The sequence below is a fragment of the Podarcis melisellensis genome, assembly GCF_964234715.1.
Source record: "Podarcis melisellensis genome assembly, chromosome: 16".
Classification (NCBI taxonomy): Eukaryota; Metazoa; Chordata; class Lepidosauria; order Squamata; family Lacertidae; genus Podarcis; species Podarcis melisellensis.
Window position 1 is genome coordinate 9,769,254 of NC_138533.1, and position 17,475 is coordinate 9,786,728.

At 49.2% G+C, this 17,475-nt stretch overlaps 1 protein-coding gene and 1 long non-coding RNA gene across 4 annotated transcripts; one reads left to right on the plus strand and one right to left on the minus strand.

The window, feature by feature from the left end:
- Window positions 1–1,092: 1,092 nt before the first annotated feature.
- EFNA1 (ephrin A1) lies at window positions 1,093–13,895 on the plus strand. Of its 2 annotated transcripts, XM_081892006.1 has the most exons (5): window positions 1,093–1,352; window positions 9,542–9,837; window positions 10,713–10,778; window positions 11,588–11,638; window positions 12,722–13,895. In XM_081892006.1, exons 1-5 carry the CDS (start codon window positions 1,246–1,248, stop codon window positions 12,835–12,837), a joined length of 636 nt encoding a protein of 211 aa, XP_081748132.1. In that variant the 5' UTR covers window positions 1,093–1,245; the 3' UTR covers window positions 12,838–13,895. The 2 variants fall into 2 exon arrangements, with proteins under 2 accessions (XP_081748132.1, XP_081748133.1); XM_081892007.1 differs by lacking the exon at window positions 11,588–11,638.
- LOC309358810 lies at window positions 8,517–17,261 on the minus strand. Of its 2 annotated transcripts, XR_014163626.1 has the most exons (3): window positions 16,800–17,261; window positions 16,475–16,536; window positions 8,517–8,582 (listed from the first exon to the last, which is right to left on the minus strand). It is a non-coding gene; the product is annotated as an uncharacterized lncRNA (long non-coding RNA). The 2 variants fall into 2 exon arrangements; XR_014163627.1 differs by lacking the exons at window positions 16,475–16,536; window positions 16,800–17,261 and adding an exon at window positions 12,696–12,797.
- Between the last annotated feature and the right edge of the window lie 214 nt (window positions 17,262–17,475).

The following is a 17,475-nucleotide window of genomic DNA, read 5'->3' on the forward strand; positions in this document are numbered from 1 at the left end:
CATCCCTAGCTAGCAAGACCAGTGGGCAGAGATGATGGGAATTGTTGTCTGAAAACAGCTGGAGACCAGAGTTTGGGAAACCCTGGTGTAAAGCAGGAATGGGGAGCCTGTGGCCCTCCAGAGGTTGATGGACTCCAACCCCCATCAGCCCCAGCCAGCACTGGCCCAACAGTCATGGATGATGGGAACTGGAGTCCAACAACATTTGAGGGCCGCGGGATCTCCATCACTGTGGGGAAGTCGCTTTGTACCAGCTATGACCCTTGTTCTGGAGAACCTTTTTCAGCCTGAGGCCCATATTCCCTCCTGGGCAGCCTTCCAGGGGCACAGTGGTGGGCGGCATCAAAGTGGGTGGAACCACAAATGCAAATACTGTATTACATTTCTACATTAGGCTTGTTTCTACATTCAGAGGCTCACCCAGGGAAGCAAGAGATGCTTGATCTGGGTTCAAGGCACATCCGACCCGACAGAAACACTCAAGATGGATGCAAAGCTGGGCATTTAAATCACTATGCTAGCACTTCCAACTGTCATGGCTTCCCCAAAAGAATTATGGGAGCTGCAGGTGGTGAAGGGTACTGAGAGTTGTTAGAAGAACTGTGTTGTCACAGAACTACAATTCTCAGAGTAGTTTAACAACCAAGCCCGCTTCATGGGGAACTCTGGGACCTGTAGTTCTGAGCTCCTCTTAGTCCCCTCAGCAGACTACAGTTCCCAGGACTTTCGAGGGGGTGGGGAACCAGACTGTTTTAAAAGCGGCATCATACCTTTTAAAAACTGTAGCGCAGATGGCGCCAAGAAAAAGCAGACAGCTTTGCTGTTGTGTTTTGCTTTCTGACCCACGTGCAAAGACCCAGGGCGTGGCAGCGGCTGTTGTTGTTAGCGGTGGGGTGTGTGAGAGGCTGACTCCGAGCGGGTCTCTCCCGCGCTCTATCTCTCTCTCTGCGCGCAAAAGTCTCCGCAGCGAGTGTTGCTCTTACTCCGCCTTCCCTCCCCGTCCTAACCAGCCCCACCCAGCCCAGCCCGGGGCGGGGGCCTCCCTGGTGTATAAAGCTCGGCTCTGGGCAAGCTGCCCAGCTTGTAGAGAGAGCGAGATCGCGAAGCGAGGGAGGAGCAGTTTGGAGAGAGCGCTTGTCCGCGCCGTCGAGCAGGCGCCACTGTGCCGCGGCTGTGCGTAAAGGCGCATCAAGCACACTTTTGGTTTTCTACTCTTTTACGAGAGAACCCCAGGCGTCCTCTCCAATGGAGCTGCTGCTTTTGCTGTGGGCCCCGCTGGTGGGCCTCTGGTGCGGGCTGTGCGTGGCGTCGGGAGAGCGGCACACCGTCTTTTGGAACAGCACCAACCCCAAGTGAGTTTGGGGGGAGCGTGGAGGGGAGAACCAAGCCCTCGTAGCCAGGGGCTGGAGAGTTATCGTCGTCACCAATGCCCAGCCAGAATTTACTTTTTGCGCGTGTATAAAAGGGATGAGCCTTTATTTTGGCGTCGCTCCCGCCCCACCCTGTGATAATGGGGTTGTGTTGGAGGGGTGGCATTTGGAGATCCCCGCCTTCTAACCAGGCACCCAGGGGACGCTTAGGGGTCCGGTTTCAGGGGGTGTTCCACTGGAGGCGCCTTGCAGGCGGGGAGCGCGGCCAGCCTTGGCCAGTGATCGCCCCGTTGTTGAAAAATCTGCCGTGTGTTGAATAGGTGTGCGCGTCTTTTTTGCGGGCAGAGGCTTCTTGAAGGAGGGTGCGGACGTTCAGGGAAAGTGAGTTTCGCCTAGAAACCCCTTCGGTTAGAAGTTAGCCATGGAGGGGTCGGTTTCCCTAGAAGTTGGAATACATCTGGGGAAGGGCCGTGGAGATTCTGATGGGTGGGGATACAGTTGGAGGGAAATAGGACTCTGCTTCCATCCCCCTAATGGTGTGATTTTGGGCACTCTCCGACCTTCCAGCCTCGGTCGTTGCCCCTGTTAAGGGAAAAGGGGCAGCTGGCCCTTTAAATCTGGCGTGAAGGATCTGCAGATGAAAGTTTTTCCCTTTCTTTTCTCCCTTGCTCCCCCCCCTTCCACTCCGCCTCTTTGCCTTAGCTCGCCCCCTCCTGTTCCTGCGCCTGCATTTTGGGCGAGGGCCACCCTGGGCAGCCCACCTCGGGCAGCCTGGCACAGATTTCCCTTGCCAGCCCCCAAGCCTCATGTTTCAAGTTGCCTCTGCTGCTAGTCTTTCTTTGAAGGGAGGCAGGTTTAGCTTTGCAAAATGGGGGGTGAGGGGTGGGTTCCTGGACCTTTGGAAGGAGGAGGAGCTGGTTGGGCATAAAAGCTGGAATTCGTAAACATCCACACGGTAGGCCTGCGCTTGGCACCCAGCCCGTACCTAGGCACCGTGACAGAGGCATGAATCAGGTCTTTGCTGGGAAAGATAGGGCAGTGCGGACGGAAAGGACCAATTGCTTGCCGAGGTGGGGAGAGGGACGGCGCCTTCACCCCCTTTGCCCCTTGGGATTCCCGGGTCCGGTTTATGGCATTTTTGAGGAGCTCGTGGTTTTTTAATGAGTTATGTCACGCCGGCTGTAATTTATGTATGACGCGCAAAGGACCGAAAAGGAAAAAGACAGGTTCTCTGCCCCAAGGAGCTTACAGATCTGTACTTCTGATGGCGCCTGTAGGAGACATCGCGCTTTTGTTTGCGTGCTGGGAATTAGAGGGTGGGGTGGGGCATTAAAAGTGGCCCACAGCCAGGGGTGCCAACTTGAATAAAATATTGGGGGGGGGGGAGTAAGCCTCATCCCACATAATTGATCACATGACTTGGCTCACCATTTGAATGGCAATGCCCATCGTTTTTTGAGGGGAGCTGCCCCCCTCAAAATAGACTCAGCAAGATGCATTAGGGAAAGAGGGAGAAGGTGTTGTTGCGGTTTGTTTGTTTTTTAATAAGAGCTGTGGGGGCTTGGGCTGAAATCCAACAGGTACGCCCCCTGGCATCTCTGGGAGGGCTCACCTGTTGAATAGTGGCACGGTTTTTTCCCATTTGTTAAAAGGCCCAGAGATTGGTGGGCAAAGGCTTTCCAGCCAGTTCCCGGGGACTGAAGAGTTAATCGCATTAAGCCATTGTTTTTATGCTGGAAGGTAAGGTGAGGGGAGGGAGGGAGAGCGAGCTCTGGTGCCTTTGTTCATTCAGCCTGTGTGTGAGAAGCAGAGACATCTGTGTCCTGTTGTGCAAACCTCAAGGCCAGGGATCTGGCTGGCCCTTTCCAGGTGGCCTTCCTTCCCACCCCCCCTCCCCACGCCCGTCCCCCTGGCCTCGGGTCAGGTCAGCTCTGTGCTGCTGCCTGGGTGGGTCTGATCTTGCTTTAATCAGAGCTTTGGTAAATGCTGGCACTGAGTCTTTGTAAGAGGCTGAGTGATTGGAGAAGTAAACCCTCCATGCCTAGGGGCAGTGTACCTCTGAATAGCAGTTGCTGGCAGGGAGGTGGGGGCAGCCAGCAGGGAGGAAGGGTTGTTGCCCTGCTTGGGGAGCACACACCAGAGGTGTTGAGTTAGCCATTTCTGAAAGCAGAACACTGGACTTTGAAAGAGATTTGGGCAAGTTTGGTAAGGCTACCTGCTGGGAATCACATATGGGGAGATTTTCGGTTGAGCTCAGGTCTTGCTTTGGGGATTCTTAGAAGTGGCATTTCGTTGGGCACTGTGATCCAGCAGAGCTCTGCATCAGTGCTCGAAATTCAGATATATAATCTGATTGCCAAATGGCACCTTAAACCTCACTTACGGTCGCCAGAATGGAAAATCTAGGCAGCATTTTTATTTTGCAATGAAATTCATTATTATTATTATTCATTTCTAGACTGCTTTATGTCCTAAAGAAAAAAAAATATCAGAGTGGTTTACAACACATTAACACATCAGATTAAAAAAAATGCAGAATAAAACAAATTCAGGCTTCAAGGGAAATATTTCAGATCCTTCTCTAAGTGACATTTGGCTTTCCCCATGCAGTATTTATTTACGTGCTTAATTTGTAGAGCTGCCCCATAGCAGAACTACTCTAGGAAGACAGTGTGGTGCAGTGATTAGAGCAGGCTTCCTCAACCTCGGGTCTCCAGGTGTTTTTGGCCTACAACTCCCATGATCCCTAGCTAGCAGCACCAGTGGTCAGGGATGAGGGGAATTGTAGTCAAAACATCTTGAGGGCTGAAGTTGAGGTAAGCCTGGGTTAGAATGTCAGGCTAGGACCTGGGAGATCAGGGTTCAAATCCCCACTGGGAAGCTTGCTGGAGTCAGTCGCAGACCCTTAATTTACCTCACAGGGTCATTGTAGGGGTTAACTGAGGGGGAGGGATGATCCCATCGCATGGCAGATTCTCTGCAGTAGCATAAGTGGTGCAGGAATTGCACTTTGCAAATGCGCAGAGGTTCCTTTCGTCTGTTTGTAACTGGATGTTCCCAGCTTGGCACTGAAAAAGAGATGCTAGGACTTTCAGCCTTGTAAGCCCTAGGGAGGGGCGTGCCTGTGGTGAGATCCTTTGAGGATTTAGAAAAAATACGTCCCTGGACTACAACTATAGCTCAGGTAGAGCATCTTCTTTGCATATACTGGGTTCAACCCCAACTGATCTCTTGGAGGGGCTGGGGAAAACTTTGGCCTGAAACTGCTGGAGAGTTGCTGCCAATCTGTGCAGACTAGGTGCGTGAAGACGCTGGCTCTGTATAAGGCAGTTTTCTGTGCTCCTATTGGAGCCAGAACCATGAGGACTAGAATCTTAGTGTATTTTTAGGGGAAGGGCTAGATTCGCCAAGGATCCGACTCAAGGAGCTTCCAGAGTTCAAAAAAACCTCCCATTGCCACTGACCACTGGACATGCTGGCTGGCTGTGAGTTGGCCTCTGGCGAGTGCCAAGTTGGCAAAGGCGCCTTGAGGATGATCTGCAGAGTTTTACTTCATTGCAGAAGATGAATCGGGTGGTGATTTCAAAGTTGCGCCTGTCTGCCCCCTGCAGATATTACTGGCCTCTTCCCTGCCTTTCACTGGTGCCTTAAACCCGCCGGCTGGCACTGCCAAGAGGGCAAAGTTCTCAAGCGGTGCAGGCAGCAGGTGGTGGGTCTTGGCCAGCAAGGCTGAATCAGCTTGGAGAAAGTTGGAAGAGAGCAAAGCCGCAGCTGGCCAGCCGATCCTTCCTTTCCCAGGGTCCATCTCCCCCCTTCCTTGCTAGCCGTGGGCCTCTTCCTTCCCGCCCGGCGCTGGCGAGAGCCCAAGGGAAGGCGCCAAGGGCACGCGGGGCAGGAAATCTTTCTCCTTTTTTAAAAAAACCAACATGTTGTTAAGATATATATTTTAACGTGTGTTTTTTCCGCCCAGGACGCTGGAGGCGAAACCGTCTTTTTGGCACGGAGGCTTAAGAGATGGCCTAGTCCGATGCCAACCTGGCTGGGGGGGGAGGGATGGAGCGTGCAGCAGGGGGGTGTTTTGTGTACAGCTCCTGCCCCTGCAGGGAGGAGGCAGTTGCTGTGGCGGGTGAGAGTCCAGGCAGAGGAGATTGCAGGGCCCAGATGTGGGCACCTCTGGCAGGGTGGAAAACCCTGAGGCCGCTGTGTCTGGGCAGTTTCCTTCCAGGGGGAGCAGCCTTAATCGCTTTGTGTTGGCCTGTTGGTTGTCAAAAACAGCAGTGATCACATCCATGCCCTACTTTCAAAGCACATTGCTTCCTTTCCAAAAGGATCTTAGCCCTCGTGGAGCTACAGTTCCCAGCACCCTTAAACTACAGTTCCCAGGCTGGGAGCAACGGAAATTGGGAGTTGAACATCTGGGGGGGGACGCAGCCTCCCCAGCTGTGACTCCTTAAAGAACTATTGGACTTATTATGGCTTTGCCTTTCACGGCCAACTTCATGCTGGCTGCAGATTATGGAGTTTGAAAATTGAATGCCAGCCCTGCTCGGCCCCAAGTAGCCAGCATGCCCAGAGGTCAGGGATGATAAGATCTGTAGCCTGAAACATCTGGAGGACCAGTGTTCTAAACTAGCCAGGTGTGTTTGCTACTGGTGCGGGTCCAATTGCGACTACGCGGAGATTTCTGGGCGCCAGGTTTGGCGACCACAGTTTAGAAACCTCTGCATAGTTTAGTATCATTTCCCCTGTGTGTTTCTCCTTCTTGCATACTGGGACAAGTGAATTGCTGTAGGAGCAAGCGACAGCCAAGCGCTGCAGCTGAGATCACAGAATCGTAGCTTTGGAAGGGACACCATGGGGCATCTAATCCAACCCCCTGGCGGATAGAGATTCCATTGTGGCTACTGGTAACCAGGGTTTAAGGTGCCATATGGCGCTTAGCTTATATACCTGAGTTTGTAACACTGTGTTCACCATGCCGATCTACAGTTTCTCATTCCGTGTTGTACTCCACTTTTATTCAGAGCAGACCCATTCATGACCTGGACTAACTTGGTTCCATTAATTTCAGCACACCTACCTTTTAAGTACAGTGGTGCCTCGCAAGACGAAATTAATCCGTTCAGCAAGTCTCTTCGTCTTGCGGTGTTTTAGCGGCTTAGCAGCTATTAACGGCTTAGCGGCTTTAAGAAAAAGGGAAAGAACTCGCAAGAACTCGCAAGACGTTTCGTCTTGCGAAGCCAGCCCATAGGGAAATTTGTCTAGCGAAGCGACGCAAAAAACGAAAAACCCTTTCGTCTTGCGCGTTTTTCGTTTTGCGAGGCATTCGTCTTGCGGGGCACCACTGTAAAAAGCAATTGACTATAACACATCAGTGCTATGCTATCCCGGCAAGTGGCTTTGGGTCACTGTTGCAAAAGGGACAGCAACTAATAAAAGTGAAATAATAATGATGACGATCACCTTAGCCAGATCTTTGCTGTGCAGAATTAAATGCCCAGCCTTTGCACGCCAATAAACCCCCTCCTACAAAAAACAGAAAAAAGCAAAAACCCTTTGAATACCACCACCACCGGACCTGATGTCATCAGGCACCATTTGTCCCTGAGTGCATCACTCAGTTTTACACTTTGCTGTCCCTCGGATCATGAATTTGGGGGTGCCAGCCCCATCTAAAACTTCTGCCACCAGCTAGCAGCCTTTCTGAATCCCAGTTGCTGGAAACCGCTGGAGGGGTACTGGGGTACTCAGGCTCCCCTTAAGCATCTGGTGTGCCCCTGCAGAACAGCACCCTGGACCTGTCAGGATTGGCACCCACTGCCTTGTGACATCAGGCAGGCGCCTTCCCCGTACCCTTTGGGGCGCTTGCTAAAAGCAATTTTGTTTTGTTTTGTTTCGTCAAGCCTATCCAGACATGTAGAAACCGCCGTGTGTTGTTAATCTGGTTTTCGCTTATAGCTGATGTTGTTATTTTTTGGGAGTGTCTAAAAACACTTGCCTTTTTTTAAAGAGGATACTTCTGTTGTTGTCTTGCCAGCTGATTTGAGGGCTTGTGGCAACCCAGCGGTGCATAAAGGCCCTGAAATAAATGGATGAGGCTCAGAAGGGCCACTGGCCCTTCTTGTTGCATTTGATTGCACTGTTTTGACAAGGATCAGCCAGCTGCTTCGGGATCTTCCAGGGGGTCAAGACTTCTGGGTGGTGCCCTGGGGCGAGGAGACAGACGGAGGGTGGGTGGGCGCACCCCCCCCAACCAAGACCCTGCTGCTATCTCTGCACCTGAGGCCAAGATAAGGTGGGTCCTTCGTTGCTGCCTCTTGCCACCCGCCTCGGGCGGCCAAACCGGTTTGTGGGTTCGGTCTCCCGAGGAGTCTTTCGGTTTCCAAAGCTTCTGTGACTCAGGGCGGAGTCCCTCTTTCCACAGCTGGCTTGGCGAGGCTTTAATAAACACCTAGGCTCTCTGCTGGGAATGTGGGCTAGCCCAGCAAAGTTCCCGGGCCAGCCCTGAAAGGGGGAAGCCATGCTCTTGTGTCGTGTGCTCAGTGGGTAGAGCATTTGCTTTCAATCCTGGGTTCAATCCCCAATGGCATCTCTGGGTAGAGCTGGGAGTATCACCTGCTGGTGAGCTGCTGCCAGCCAGTGTGGACAGCACTGAGCTAGATGGGTCAGTTTTCTGACTCTGTATAAGGGAGCTTTCTGCGTTCCCATTTAAACTATTTTGAACTGTGAGGACTGGAATCTTTCTTGAGCTTTCGCGCCGCAAACTTGCCCATGGAGGAAGCTGCCTTCTACCACTCGCCTAGCTCAATATTGTCCACACAGGCTGGCAGCAGTTCTTCCAGATTTCAGGCAGGATTTCAGGTTATGCCACTGGAGGTTATCTCCAGATAATTTACAAGTAAGCCTTCTGACTTCAGTGGGTCTTACTCACAACTTTTCTTTCTTTGTTTTGTATCACAAAATCCTTAATAAAAACTTTTTTTAAAAAAATGAAACCACTAAGCACACGCAGGTTTGCAACCTAAGTTGTGACATCCAGACTCCCCCGTTCAAATCTCCCCTCTGTGATGGGCTCGCTTGATTAGCCTTTGGCCTCAGTGTTTCTCCACCACCATCTGCAATATGGGTATAATTTAACTGATTTACCTTGGGGCTGTTGTAAAGATGTCAGCTGGATTAACATGTGTGCAGCAGTTCCAAGGCTCATAAACGCTGTAAAAAAAGTGGATTTTATTTTATTTTTTAGCAAATGGCCAGGCTGAAGTTTGTTCTTTCTTTTGGGCTGGGGGGTGGGTAGGGGAGCATCTGCCTTGCAGCTGTAAGAGAGAGTTGCATAAAGGTTTCTTTAAATGCATTTGGTCAACTTAAGAAAATAGTAACACTTGGGTAAAGTGGCAATGATTTAGGTTAAGAGCCAGCCCCAAATAATTACCGGAGGGAGGGGTGTTTCAGCAGTCTCCCACTTTGAGGAAGTTGTTTGTATGCATTGTTTTTATTCTATTCTTTAAAAATCCATCTCAAAGATATACAGGAAGAGCTTAACAAAAGCTCCCTTTGAGTAGCGTATGAAAGAAATACACGGAATCCATAGAAAAGCATGCCGGTACTTTGTTAGCCACTGAATCAATGGGTTTCCATTTTTTAAAAGTCCGTTTTCTCCCCTCTTTTCATCTGAATAGAATTGGCTGATTCCTTGTCATAGCCATATTGTTGTAAATTTTACTTTTCCAGCCTGGGATGTTGAAGCTATTGGGGGGAGGGGGGAGTTACGAAGGGATTCCTATCTTACAAGGCTGTTTTGTGAGGATTTCTTGTAACTTTTATTTTATTAGCGGGGAGGCGATGGAACTCTGACACTTTTATTTCATTGGGGTGCTGGGGTAATTGAAATGGTATCGATTTCCAAACAGTGTCTGCTCTCCCCCCGCCCACAAGCCTTCTACAAAGGGGTTAGGAGATAGTTTGTAAGAATTTCCTAGACATTTCTCGCAACGTTAACTTCATTGGAGATGGAGACGAAACGGCGTTGGCTTCAAAATTGTGTCTGCCAGTTCCACCGCCACCAACCTTGTCTGAAAGTGCCTACTTTACAGGGTTGCTTGTAGAGGAAGTTTACGCAGGCGTTAGATTGCAAGCACTAATTTCGCTGTCGTTCCCTGCTCCTGATACAGGTTTCAGTGGGATAGCTATTCCGTCGAGGTGCGGCTGAACGACTACCTGGACATCATCTGCCCGCACTACGAGGACAGCAGCGTGGCTCCTCACTCGATGGAACGCTACACCCTATACCTGGTGGAGCAGGAGGAGTACGAGACCTGCAAACCACGCTCGAAGGAGCAGATCCGGTGGGAGTGCAATAAGCCAGATGCCCTGCACGGCCCTGAGCGGTTTTCGGAAAAATTCCAGCGCTACACTCCCTTCACGCTGGGCAAAGAGTTCCGGGAGGGCCACGAATACTATTATATCTGTAAGTGTCCATGGCAGAGAAACCACACACAGACACACACACCCTTACCGGCTGTCGTTTATTTTTCCGTTTTAGCGCTCCTAAGATTTCTTATCTTGTGTCATTCTGAGATGGTGGAAGGTCACTTATTTAAGCCCATTTTACAGATGGGGAAAGAGGAGGCTGGGAACGAGAGTAACTAGCCTAAGAGCTACATGGTGGTTTTTATTTCTAACAGGCCCTGGTTATAGGACTTTAAGGGCCGACCGCTAAGAGAGATCTGTCACGGGTTTTTCCTAATGTTTGTGGTTTTGGTTAAGAACATCCACTGGGGTAGGAAGGTTTGTGTTTAACCCTCATTTAAATCCATCTCAGCCAGAGGCCAAGGCTGAATTTTTCAGCAGTGCAGGGAATTGGGTCGGGTTTGTGAGTTGAGGGCCCCCAGATCTCTTGTTTTGAGCCTGGTAATGAATTTGAGGGAAATAGATCAGGATTACTGAGTAGGATATAAATTTTGCGGATTGAACTAAACTAAAATGACTTCTCTATTGGAAATTTGGGGGCGGTTATTGGGGTTAATCAAACTTGATAGGAACAGGATTTGTTGGTGAATTAATTTGGGCGGAGGGTAACGAATGAAAGAGGAGCTGATTTGGGGTGATCTGTGGTGGGGTGTAGTTTAATTGAAGAATTGAAGATAAGTTATTTTAGCCTCCACCTACCCACCCAAAATAGATGCACCAGTAAATAAAAATTAACAAAAGCTTCTGTAGTCCGTGTCAAGTTACCAGGTCTCAGATTCATATAGACTAGATGTCCCCCAATACCTACACAAAACCACCTGGCTGTTTCAACTCTCGCCAATAAAAATCTCTTTCTCAATTCCTCCCTATTAGCAAAACCTATCCATCACCATGGAGAATCTTGCCTTAAATTGAAAGTCATAGTGGTTGGAAAGAATGGTAAGTTTTCTAGTGCCTGACACTGTCTGTCTGTCTGTCTGTCTGTCTGTCTGTCTGTCTGTCTCTAGTCCGGCCTGCAAATGCTATCTGCCAAGTTCTGCAACAGCCTTTTGCAACCTGGTGCCCATCAGCCCCAGCCAGCATGGCCAATGGGCCAGGGATGAATGTGAAATCGGGGGGGGGGGGGGCACCAGCTTGGGGAAGGCTGCCTTGGGGAAACAAGACAGATCTGATATGAGTCCCTTTCTCCCCTCCACTTCCTATTCCATAAGGTGAGATAGATACTTGGCAGTTTGGTGGGGAGCGATAGAAATTGGGATAACTGTATGTGTGAGAGAGGGGGAGAAGGTTTATATTCTCCCTGATGCCAATGCTCTGGTCTAATCTCACCCCCCACTTTTTTATGTGACTGCTCTTGAGCCTAATAATAATACCTGAGACACGTCAGTATTCAAAACTGTTTGCCTGCATCCTCTCCACCAGGCTTCCTCAACCTCGGCCCTCCAGATGTTTTGAGACTACAGTTCCCATCGTCCCTGACCACTGGTCTTGCTAGCTAGGGATCATGGGAGTTGTAGGCCAAAAAAACATCTGGAGGGCTGAGTTTGAAGAAGCCTGCTCTCCATGTTCCTTGCAAGGGGTATTGCCCCCTAGTTGCAAATAGTATTGCCTCAGTGGTATTGCCCCGCATCAAGAGAACAGGGGCTGCAGGCTGAGATTTAAGCTGGGGTTGAGAACTATGGGCTCAATATTTAGGTTGGCTGTGTTCTGGGGTCCGGCCTTCACTGTGCGTCTCCGTTCGCTTTTAGGTCGGATGCCCCCCAGTCGCAGCCCCACCCTGAAGGGGAGACCTCAGTCAGGTAGGTCCATGGGAGAGAGTTTGTTCTGCAGGGGTGGGGGGCGTGGAGGTGCCGCAAAGTGGGGCGGCACAATCAGCCATTTGCAGGGGACCCATTGACAAGAGACCCCTCTGGACCTGCGTTTGCTGTTTTTCCACCCCCCTCGCACTCAGGCCCAGGCAACAGGGGTGGTGAGAATGAGGCCACACGCCCCAACACGCATTTATACCATTACGGTACCACTTTAAACAGTCGTGGGTTCCCCTCAAAGACTTCTGGGAGCTGTAGTTTGTTATAGGTGCTGAGACACACACCCCCATTCCCCTCCCGGAGCTACAATTCCCAGAGTGGTTTAACAATCAGTTCCTCTTGCCTGGGAACTGCAGTTCTGAATTTCAGGGTAGGGGTGTCTCATATCAGCTCTCAGCTCCCTCAGCAAATAAGATTTCCCAGAATACATTGGGGGAAACCGTGACTTTTTAAAGTGCCGTCGTAGTGCTTTAAACGTATGGTGGTGCGGGTATGGCGGGGAAGAGAAAGGAGCTGGCAGAAATGGTGTTGAGGAAGGAGACTCATGGAGGGAAAATGGAGGGCATCAGACCTCCAAAAGGACGTAAGTGAGTGGGTTTAGGAAGTGGTTCAGGAGGAGAGGATTTGAATTTGGGTTGAATTTTGCGTGCCATGTAATTATTTTATTTTTTAAAGTGTTTATTAATTTTCCAATGCTGTATTGTTTTTAACACTTGATTGGAAGCCGCCCAGAGTGGCTGGGGAAACTCAGCCAGATGGGCGGGGTATAAATAATATATTATTATTATTATTATTATTATTATTATTATTATTATTATTATTAATTATTTATTTCCAATAAGAACATCCAATTAACATATCAAATCCAATAAAAATAAAAAAACTAAAATAAAAAAGTCCAATTGTAATCTTGGACTTCCAAATTGTAATCTTAATTTTTTTGACTTCCCACGGTCTGAATTCCAAAGCATTTTCCACCTCTCATCATGCCACATATTATTCTTGTCCTGTGTGCCCAACTTTGCTGGTTACCAGACCCTTTTCTCACCTGCTTGTCTCTCTTTCTCCCGGCAGACGACCCTGATGCAACGATGCTTCGCAGCGTGGGGCACAATTCGGCCCTCCGTCTCTGCAGCCCCTTCACCTTCGTTGTCCTCCTGCTGCCGCTGCTGATGCCGCAGGGCCCCTGATGGCACCCAGTTCCCCAGCATGAAGCCATCAGCAAAGGGAGCAGCGCCTGTTCTGTTGCCGCCACACACACACACCCAACGTGGTGTGGTGTGGGGGACACGAGTCTCCACGCGCCAGCAATGCCTCCGTGTGATGCGGCAGTGCACCAGTCAGTTTTAGCAGGCTGAGCGCCGGGATCAAATCGCCGGCAGCCCTACGAGGAATGTGGCTGGTGGGGTCTGGGACTGGTGAGGGGTCTTGTGGACAGATATCTCCCTCCAGCAGACAGACATGGACCAGATGGGGACTCTCTTTGGCTCCCCGGCGGCAAAACAAGGCTTGGATGGATCCGGCCCTGCCACAAAGGTTGTGGCGCTGAGTTTCCTGCGGGCAGGAATGCCACCTTGTATCGCGCCCTGTTGGTGGTGCTTGTGGACTTTGGGGCACACCATGAAACTGGAAACACACAGTTACCTTGGGACTATGTACAGTGCAAAAAATATATATGTGACTATCAAACAGGCAGGCCCTGGAATTTTTGGAGTGGGGAGGAATCCCCTGTTTTGTGTGCCCCGCTTTGATGACGACTCTTCCCTCTGCCTGCGCCCAGAGTTCAGAAGACCGCTGCCTTGTACCTGAAAGCATCAAACTGGAGACCAGTCGTGTTGAGGATGTGATAGATCAGACTGAGGGACTCGCCTGGTCCAGCATCCTGCTTCTGGCAGTGGTCAGCCATTTATCTCCAGGAAGAACTAACAGTCCTCCCCGTGCCGCTTACCCATGGCCACCATCAGCTTCTGGTATACTGCCTCTGCCCAGGGAGGTTTCATTTTCAAGTCTGGCAGGGTGGCGGACATTTTGTGTCTTGTGTACGCAAACCTGTTGAGGACAGCAAAGGGCAATGCCCCTGTTTGGCACAGGGTGATATTCAATCACAAGGACAGAGAAATGAACAGACTGCAAAAATATATATATATTTCTGTGTGCGGAAGGGAAGGGGAGATAATGTTGTAGAGCTTTTTACCTCTGTAATATATATATATCTATTTTTATACTGAATAAATAACTCCAGAAGAAACGTGCTACATCAGTGTTTGTGCTCCGCTGCAGTGCCGATCCGTATGAACTTGTAGGTCACCTCTGGTGTAGGGGCAGAACCCAGGAATGGGAGGTGATTTGAATACTGAGGGGTGGGGCCTGGTGGTGGAATTGGCTATTTTTTGTGGGAAATGGGCTATTTGCAGAGTCTGAGTGGCAGAGACTCCGTTTGGGCTTTGAATATTTTGGAGACACTTTTCCTCCTATAGATCCTCTTCGTATATCTACTACTCTCAGGTGTTCAGGGTGTCATGGTGGGGGAAAGAACTTTGTCCACGGCAGCGCCTAAGTCATGGGTAGGCAAACTAGGGGCTGGATCCGGCCCAATCGCCTTCTAAATCCAGCCCATGGATGGTCCAGGAATCAGTGTTGTTTTTACATGAGTAGAATGTGTGCTTTTATTTTAAATGCATCTCGGGGTTATTTGTGGGGCATAGGAATTCATTCATTTTTTAATTTTATTTTTCAAAATATAATCCGGCCCCCCACAAGGTCTGAGCGACAGTGGGCCGGCCCCTTGCTGAAAAAGTTTGCTGACCCCTGAAAGTCGTGGAGTTTCCACAGAGATGTATCCACCACCTTCATTACAAAGCGTCAGTCCTTTGCTGAAGATGCACTCCGGCCTTTGAGACCAGATACATATTTTCGGACGCACCCTCTTACCTTGATTGTAATCTGTTTTAAACTGATTTTTAATGCGGTTTTTTATTATTACTGTAACTAGCTCCCTGGAACCTGATGGTGAAGGGGCGGCTAAGAGATTGAAGTGATACTTATTATTTAGTTAAGTTATTTGAGACATTAATGCACTGCTTAAGTATACACATTTCTAAGCGGAGTGTGTAAAAATAAATATCGCAGAAAACGGGAAGATTAAAAAAAAATCATATAAATGAGCACCACCTTAACATGCCTGCTGAAACAAGGAAAATTGTAGCAACGGAAAAAGAAGAATAAAAACCTACAAGTCAGGCTAGCTCAGGCTTCCTCAACCTCGGCCTTCCAGATGTTTTTTCGCCTACAACTCCCATGATCCCTAGCTAGCAGGACCAGTGGTCAGGGACGATGGGAATTGTAGTCTCAAAACATCTGGAGGACCAAGGTTGAGGAAGCCTGGGCTAGCTTTTGCTGTTAAATATTCTGTCACCTGAATTTTTACTTTTCCCCTAGAAAACCCAGGGAAGTAGGACAAAATGTTAAATGTTGAGACTTGGGGGATTTTACTGATCTTTTAAGATTGGTTTGCTACTTTTGGAGATACTTTTGGGGCAGTGTGTATCATGTGACCCTTCCTTGGGCATGCTACAATGGCTGCTTTTTGGTATTTCTACAGGTTTTTTATTATTAATTTTGTCAAGGAGGCCATTTAACCTTTCTTTTCCATAAAGCAGCTGAGCGTTGTTTCCATTTTACGGACCAGAGACCTGGTGAATGATTAACGTTGCAAGTTGATGCTAATCAGGGACTGGTTTAAAACCAGAGTATTCGTTGATTCCAATCTCTGCTACATTGCACTAGCAAGTGGGGGCGCGTGGATAAGAGAACTCTCTGCTTTCATTTTAAATAACCCCCTGCCAAGATTCTAGTCCTTAAGGGCTGCACAAATCCTCTTGACAGTGTGTGGACTATGTTTCTAAAAACCCCAGATGGAGGAGTTGCTGAATAAAGACTTCCAGTGAACAGAGAGGGTGAGAGTTTCGCACTTCTACTGTGAGCAGCAGCAGCAAGTTAACTTGGTTTTCAAAGGAGTGAAAAAATAATGGAAATGTGTGACATCTGGGCACCTGCATTGAGTTTGCTTAGTTCTGTCCAGAACAGTTCTGCAAAAATTACATTGCTTTACATTCGTTTTTAATACATATGTACTAGGTAAAGGTAAAGGAACCCCTGACCATTAAGTCCAGTCGTGGACGACACTGGGGTTGCGGTGCTCATCTCACTTTACTGGCTAAGGGAGCCAGTGCTAGAGCAGTACCTATTTATCTACTAGGCTCTGTGGTTTAGACCACTGCTCCACCCGCATCCCACTGTACAGTGGTACCTCAGGTTAAGTACTTAATTCGTCCCGGAGGTCTGTTTTTAACCTGAAACTGTTCTTAACCTGAAGCACCACTTTAGCTAATGGGGCCTCCTGCTGCTGCCGTGCTGCCAGACCACGATTTCTGTTCTCATCCTGAAGCAAAGTTCTTAACCTGAAGGAGACTATTTCTGGGTTAGCGGAGTCTGTAACCTGAAGCATATGTAACCTGAGGTACCGCTGTACTGGCAATTGTTAAAGGGTAAATCGTCAAGAAGGCATCAGCTAGCTCCTTGCCCCATGGTGCTTACAGTCACAAATTTACCCCAGGGTAGGATGGAAGTGAGAGAAAATTTGGGGAAGGATAGAGATTCAGTTAAAATGTACTGTACTTAGTTTTGCCTTTTAGCAAGGGACAAGGACTAAGATGGGAGCAGGCTCAGGGGCCAAACGTACCTCTAGCCCTGAATATTGGGCCCTCAAGATTCTCCCCAGGTCATGCCCATTCCTGAGCCACAGCCCTTACCAGCCCTGCTGCATACCTTCCTTGAGCATCTGCCCATCTGGAATGTGTCTTGGAGCTCGGATCATGCCTTTTCCTTGCCTGGGTGGAGGATAGAGAAGGGCGTGTGAGAAACTAGCCTACTTTGCAAAGGTAAAACCTAAGAGTCATTTCCCCCACCCACCACTTCCACAGGCATGTGGCCCCCGGAAGCTTCTCTAGACAGGAATTTGGCCCTTGGGGTGAAAACAGTTTCCCATTGGCGGACCAAGATAGTTGCGCCCAAAGGGTTTAGGGGAGAAGGGTTTGGAGGAGGCTTTTGAGACAAAACTGGGATGATCACAGACTGATTCTCTGCCATGTACCTCTCAGGGAAACCTGTAGAAAGGTGAAAATGTAATTGGTTTGTTGATGATGCATCAGCAGCAGGGGGCTTATCCGACAGGCGCAAGTCATGGAAGCAATTTGTCTGGTGTTGTGGACTTGTCTGTGTTTTGTTGTTGTGGTGCATTCAGAGTCGGGGAAAGTGACCTGGCCCAGACAGGCGGCTGTTACTCAGCTGAACCACAGCGGCTGCTTTTGTGGTCTTTGTCAAAAGTTGGTTTTAGGGTCACTGTTTTCTTGTGCTTCCTTTGGTTTTGTTTCCTTAGCTGGAATACAATTCCTTTCCCATATCTCCGTCACATCAGGGAGAGGCTGATGATTCGCAGGCTCAGACGGGTGTGAGACAGATCATCTGTGGTCTGATCTTGTGACTTCTGTTTTTATCTTCTGTGCTTTAAAGCAGACTGGGGCTGCAGACACACCATACTTTTAAAGCACAGCCTTGCCTCCGTTTGTTAATCATTGAGGGTTTGTTTGTTTATTATATTTATAAACCTCCACCTTTGTCCAAGAAGCTTAAGGTGGCAACATATAGTTTTCCCCCAATTTTATCCTCACAACAGCCCTGTGAAGTAGGTTAGGCTGAAAGATGTTGACTAGCCCAAGGCCATCCATTAAGCTTCATGCCCGAGTAGGGATTTGCACCCATAGTGTGAC

Coding starts and splice junctions, on each gene's coding strand:
- EFNA1 (XM_081892006.1), top strand. CDS start 1,246: ATGGAGCTGCTGCTTTTGCTGTGGGCCCCGCTGGTGGGCCTCTGGTGC. Junction 9,838..10,712: donor CCACGAATACTATTATATCT/GTAAGTGTCCAT, acceptor CCTCCCTATTAG/CAAAACCTATCCATCACCAT. Junction 11,639..12,721: donor GAAGGGGAGACCTCAGTCAG/GTAGGTCCATGG, acceptor TTCTCCCGGCAG/ACGACCCTGATGCAACGATG.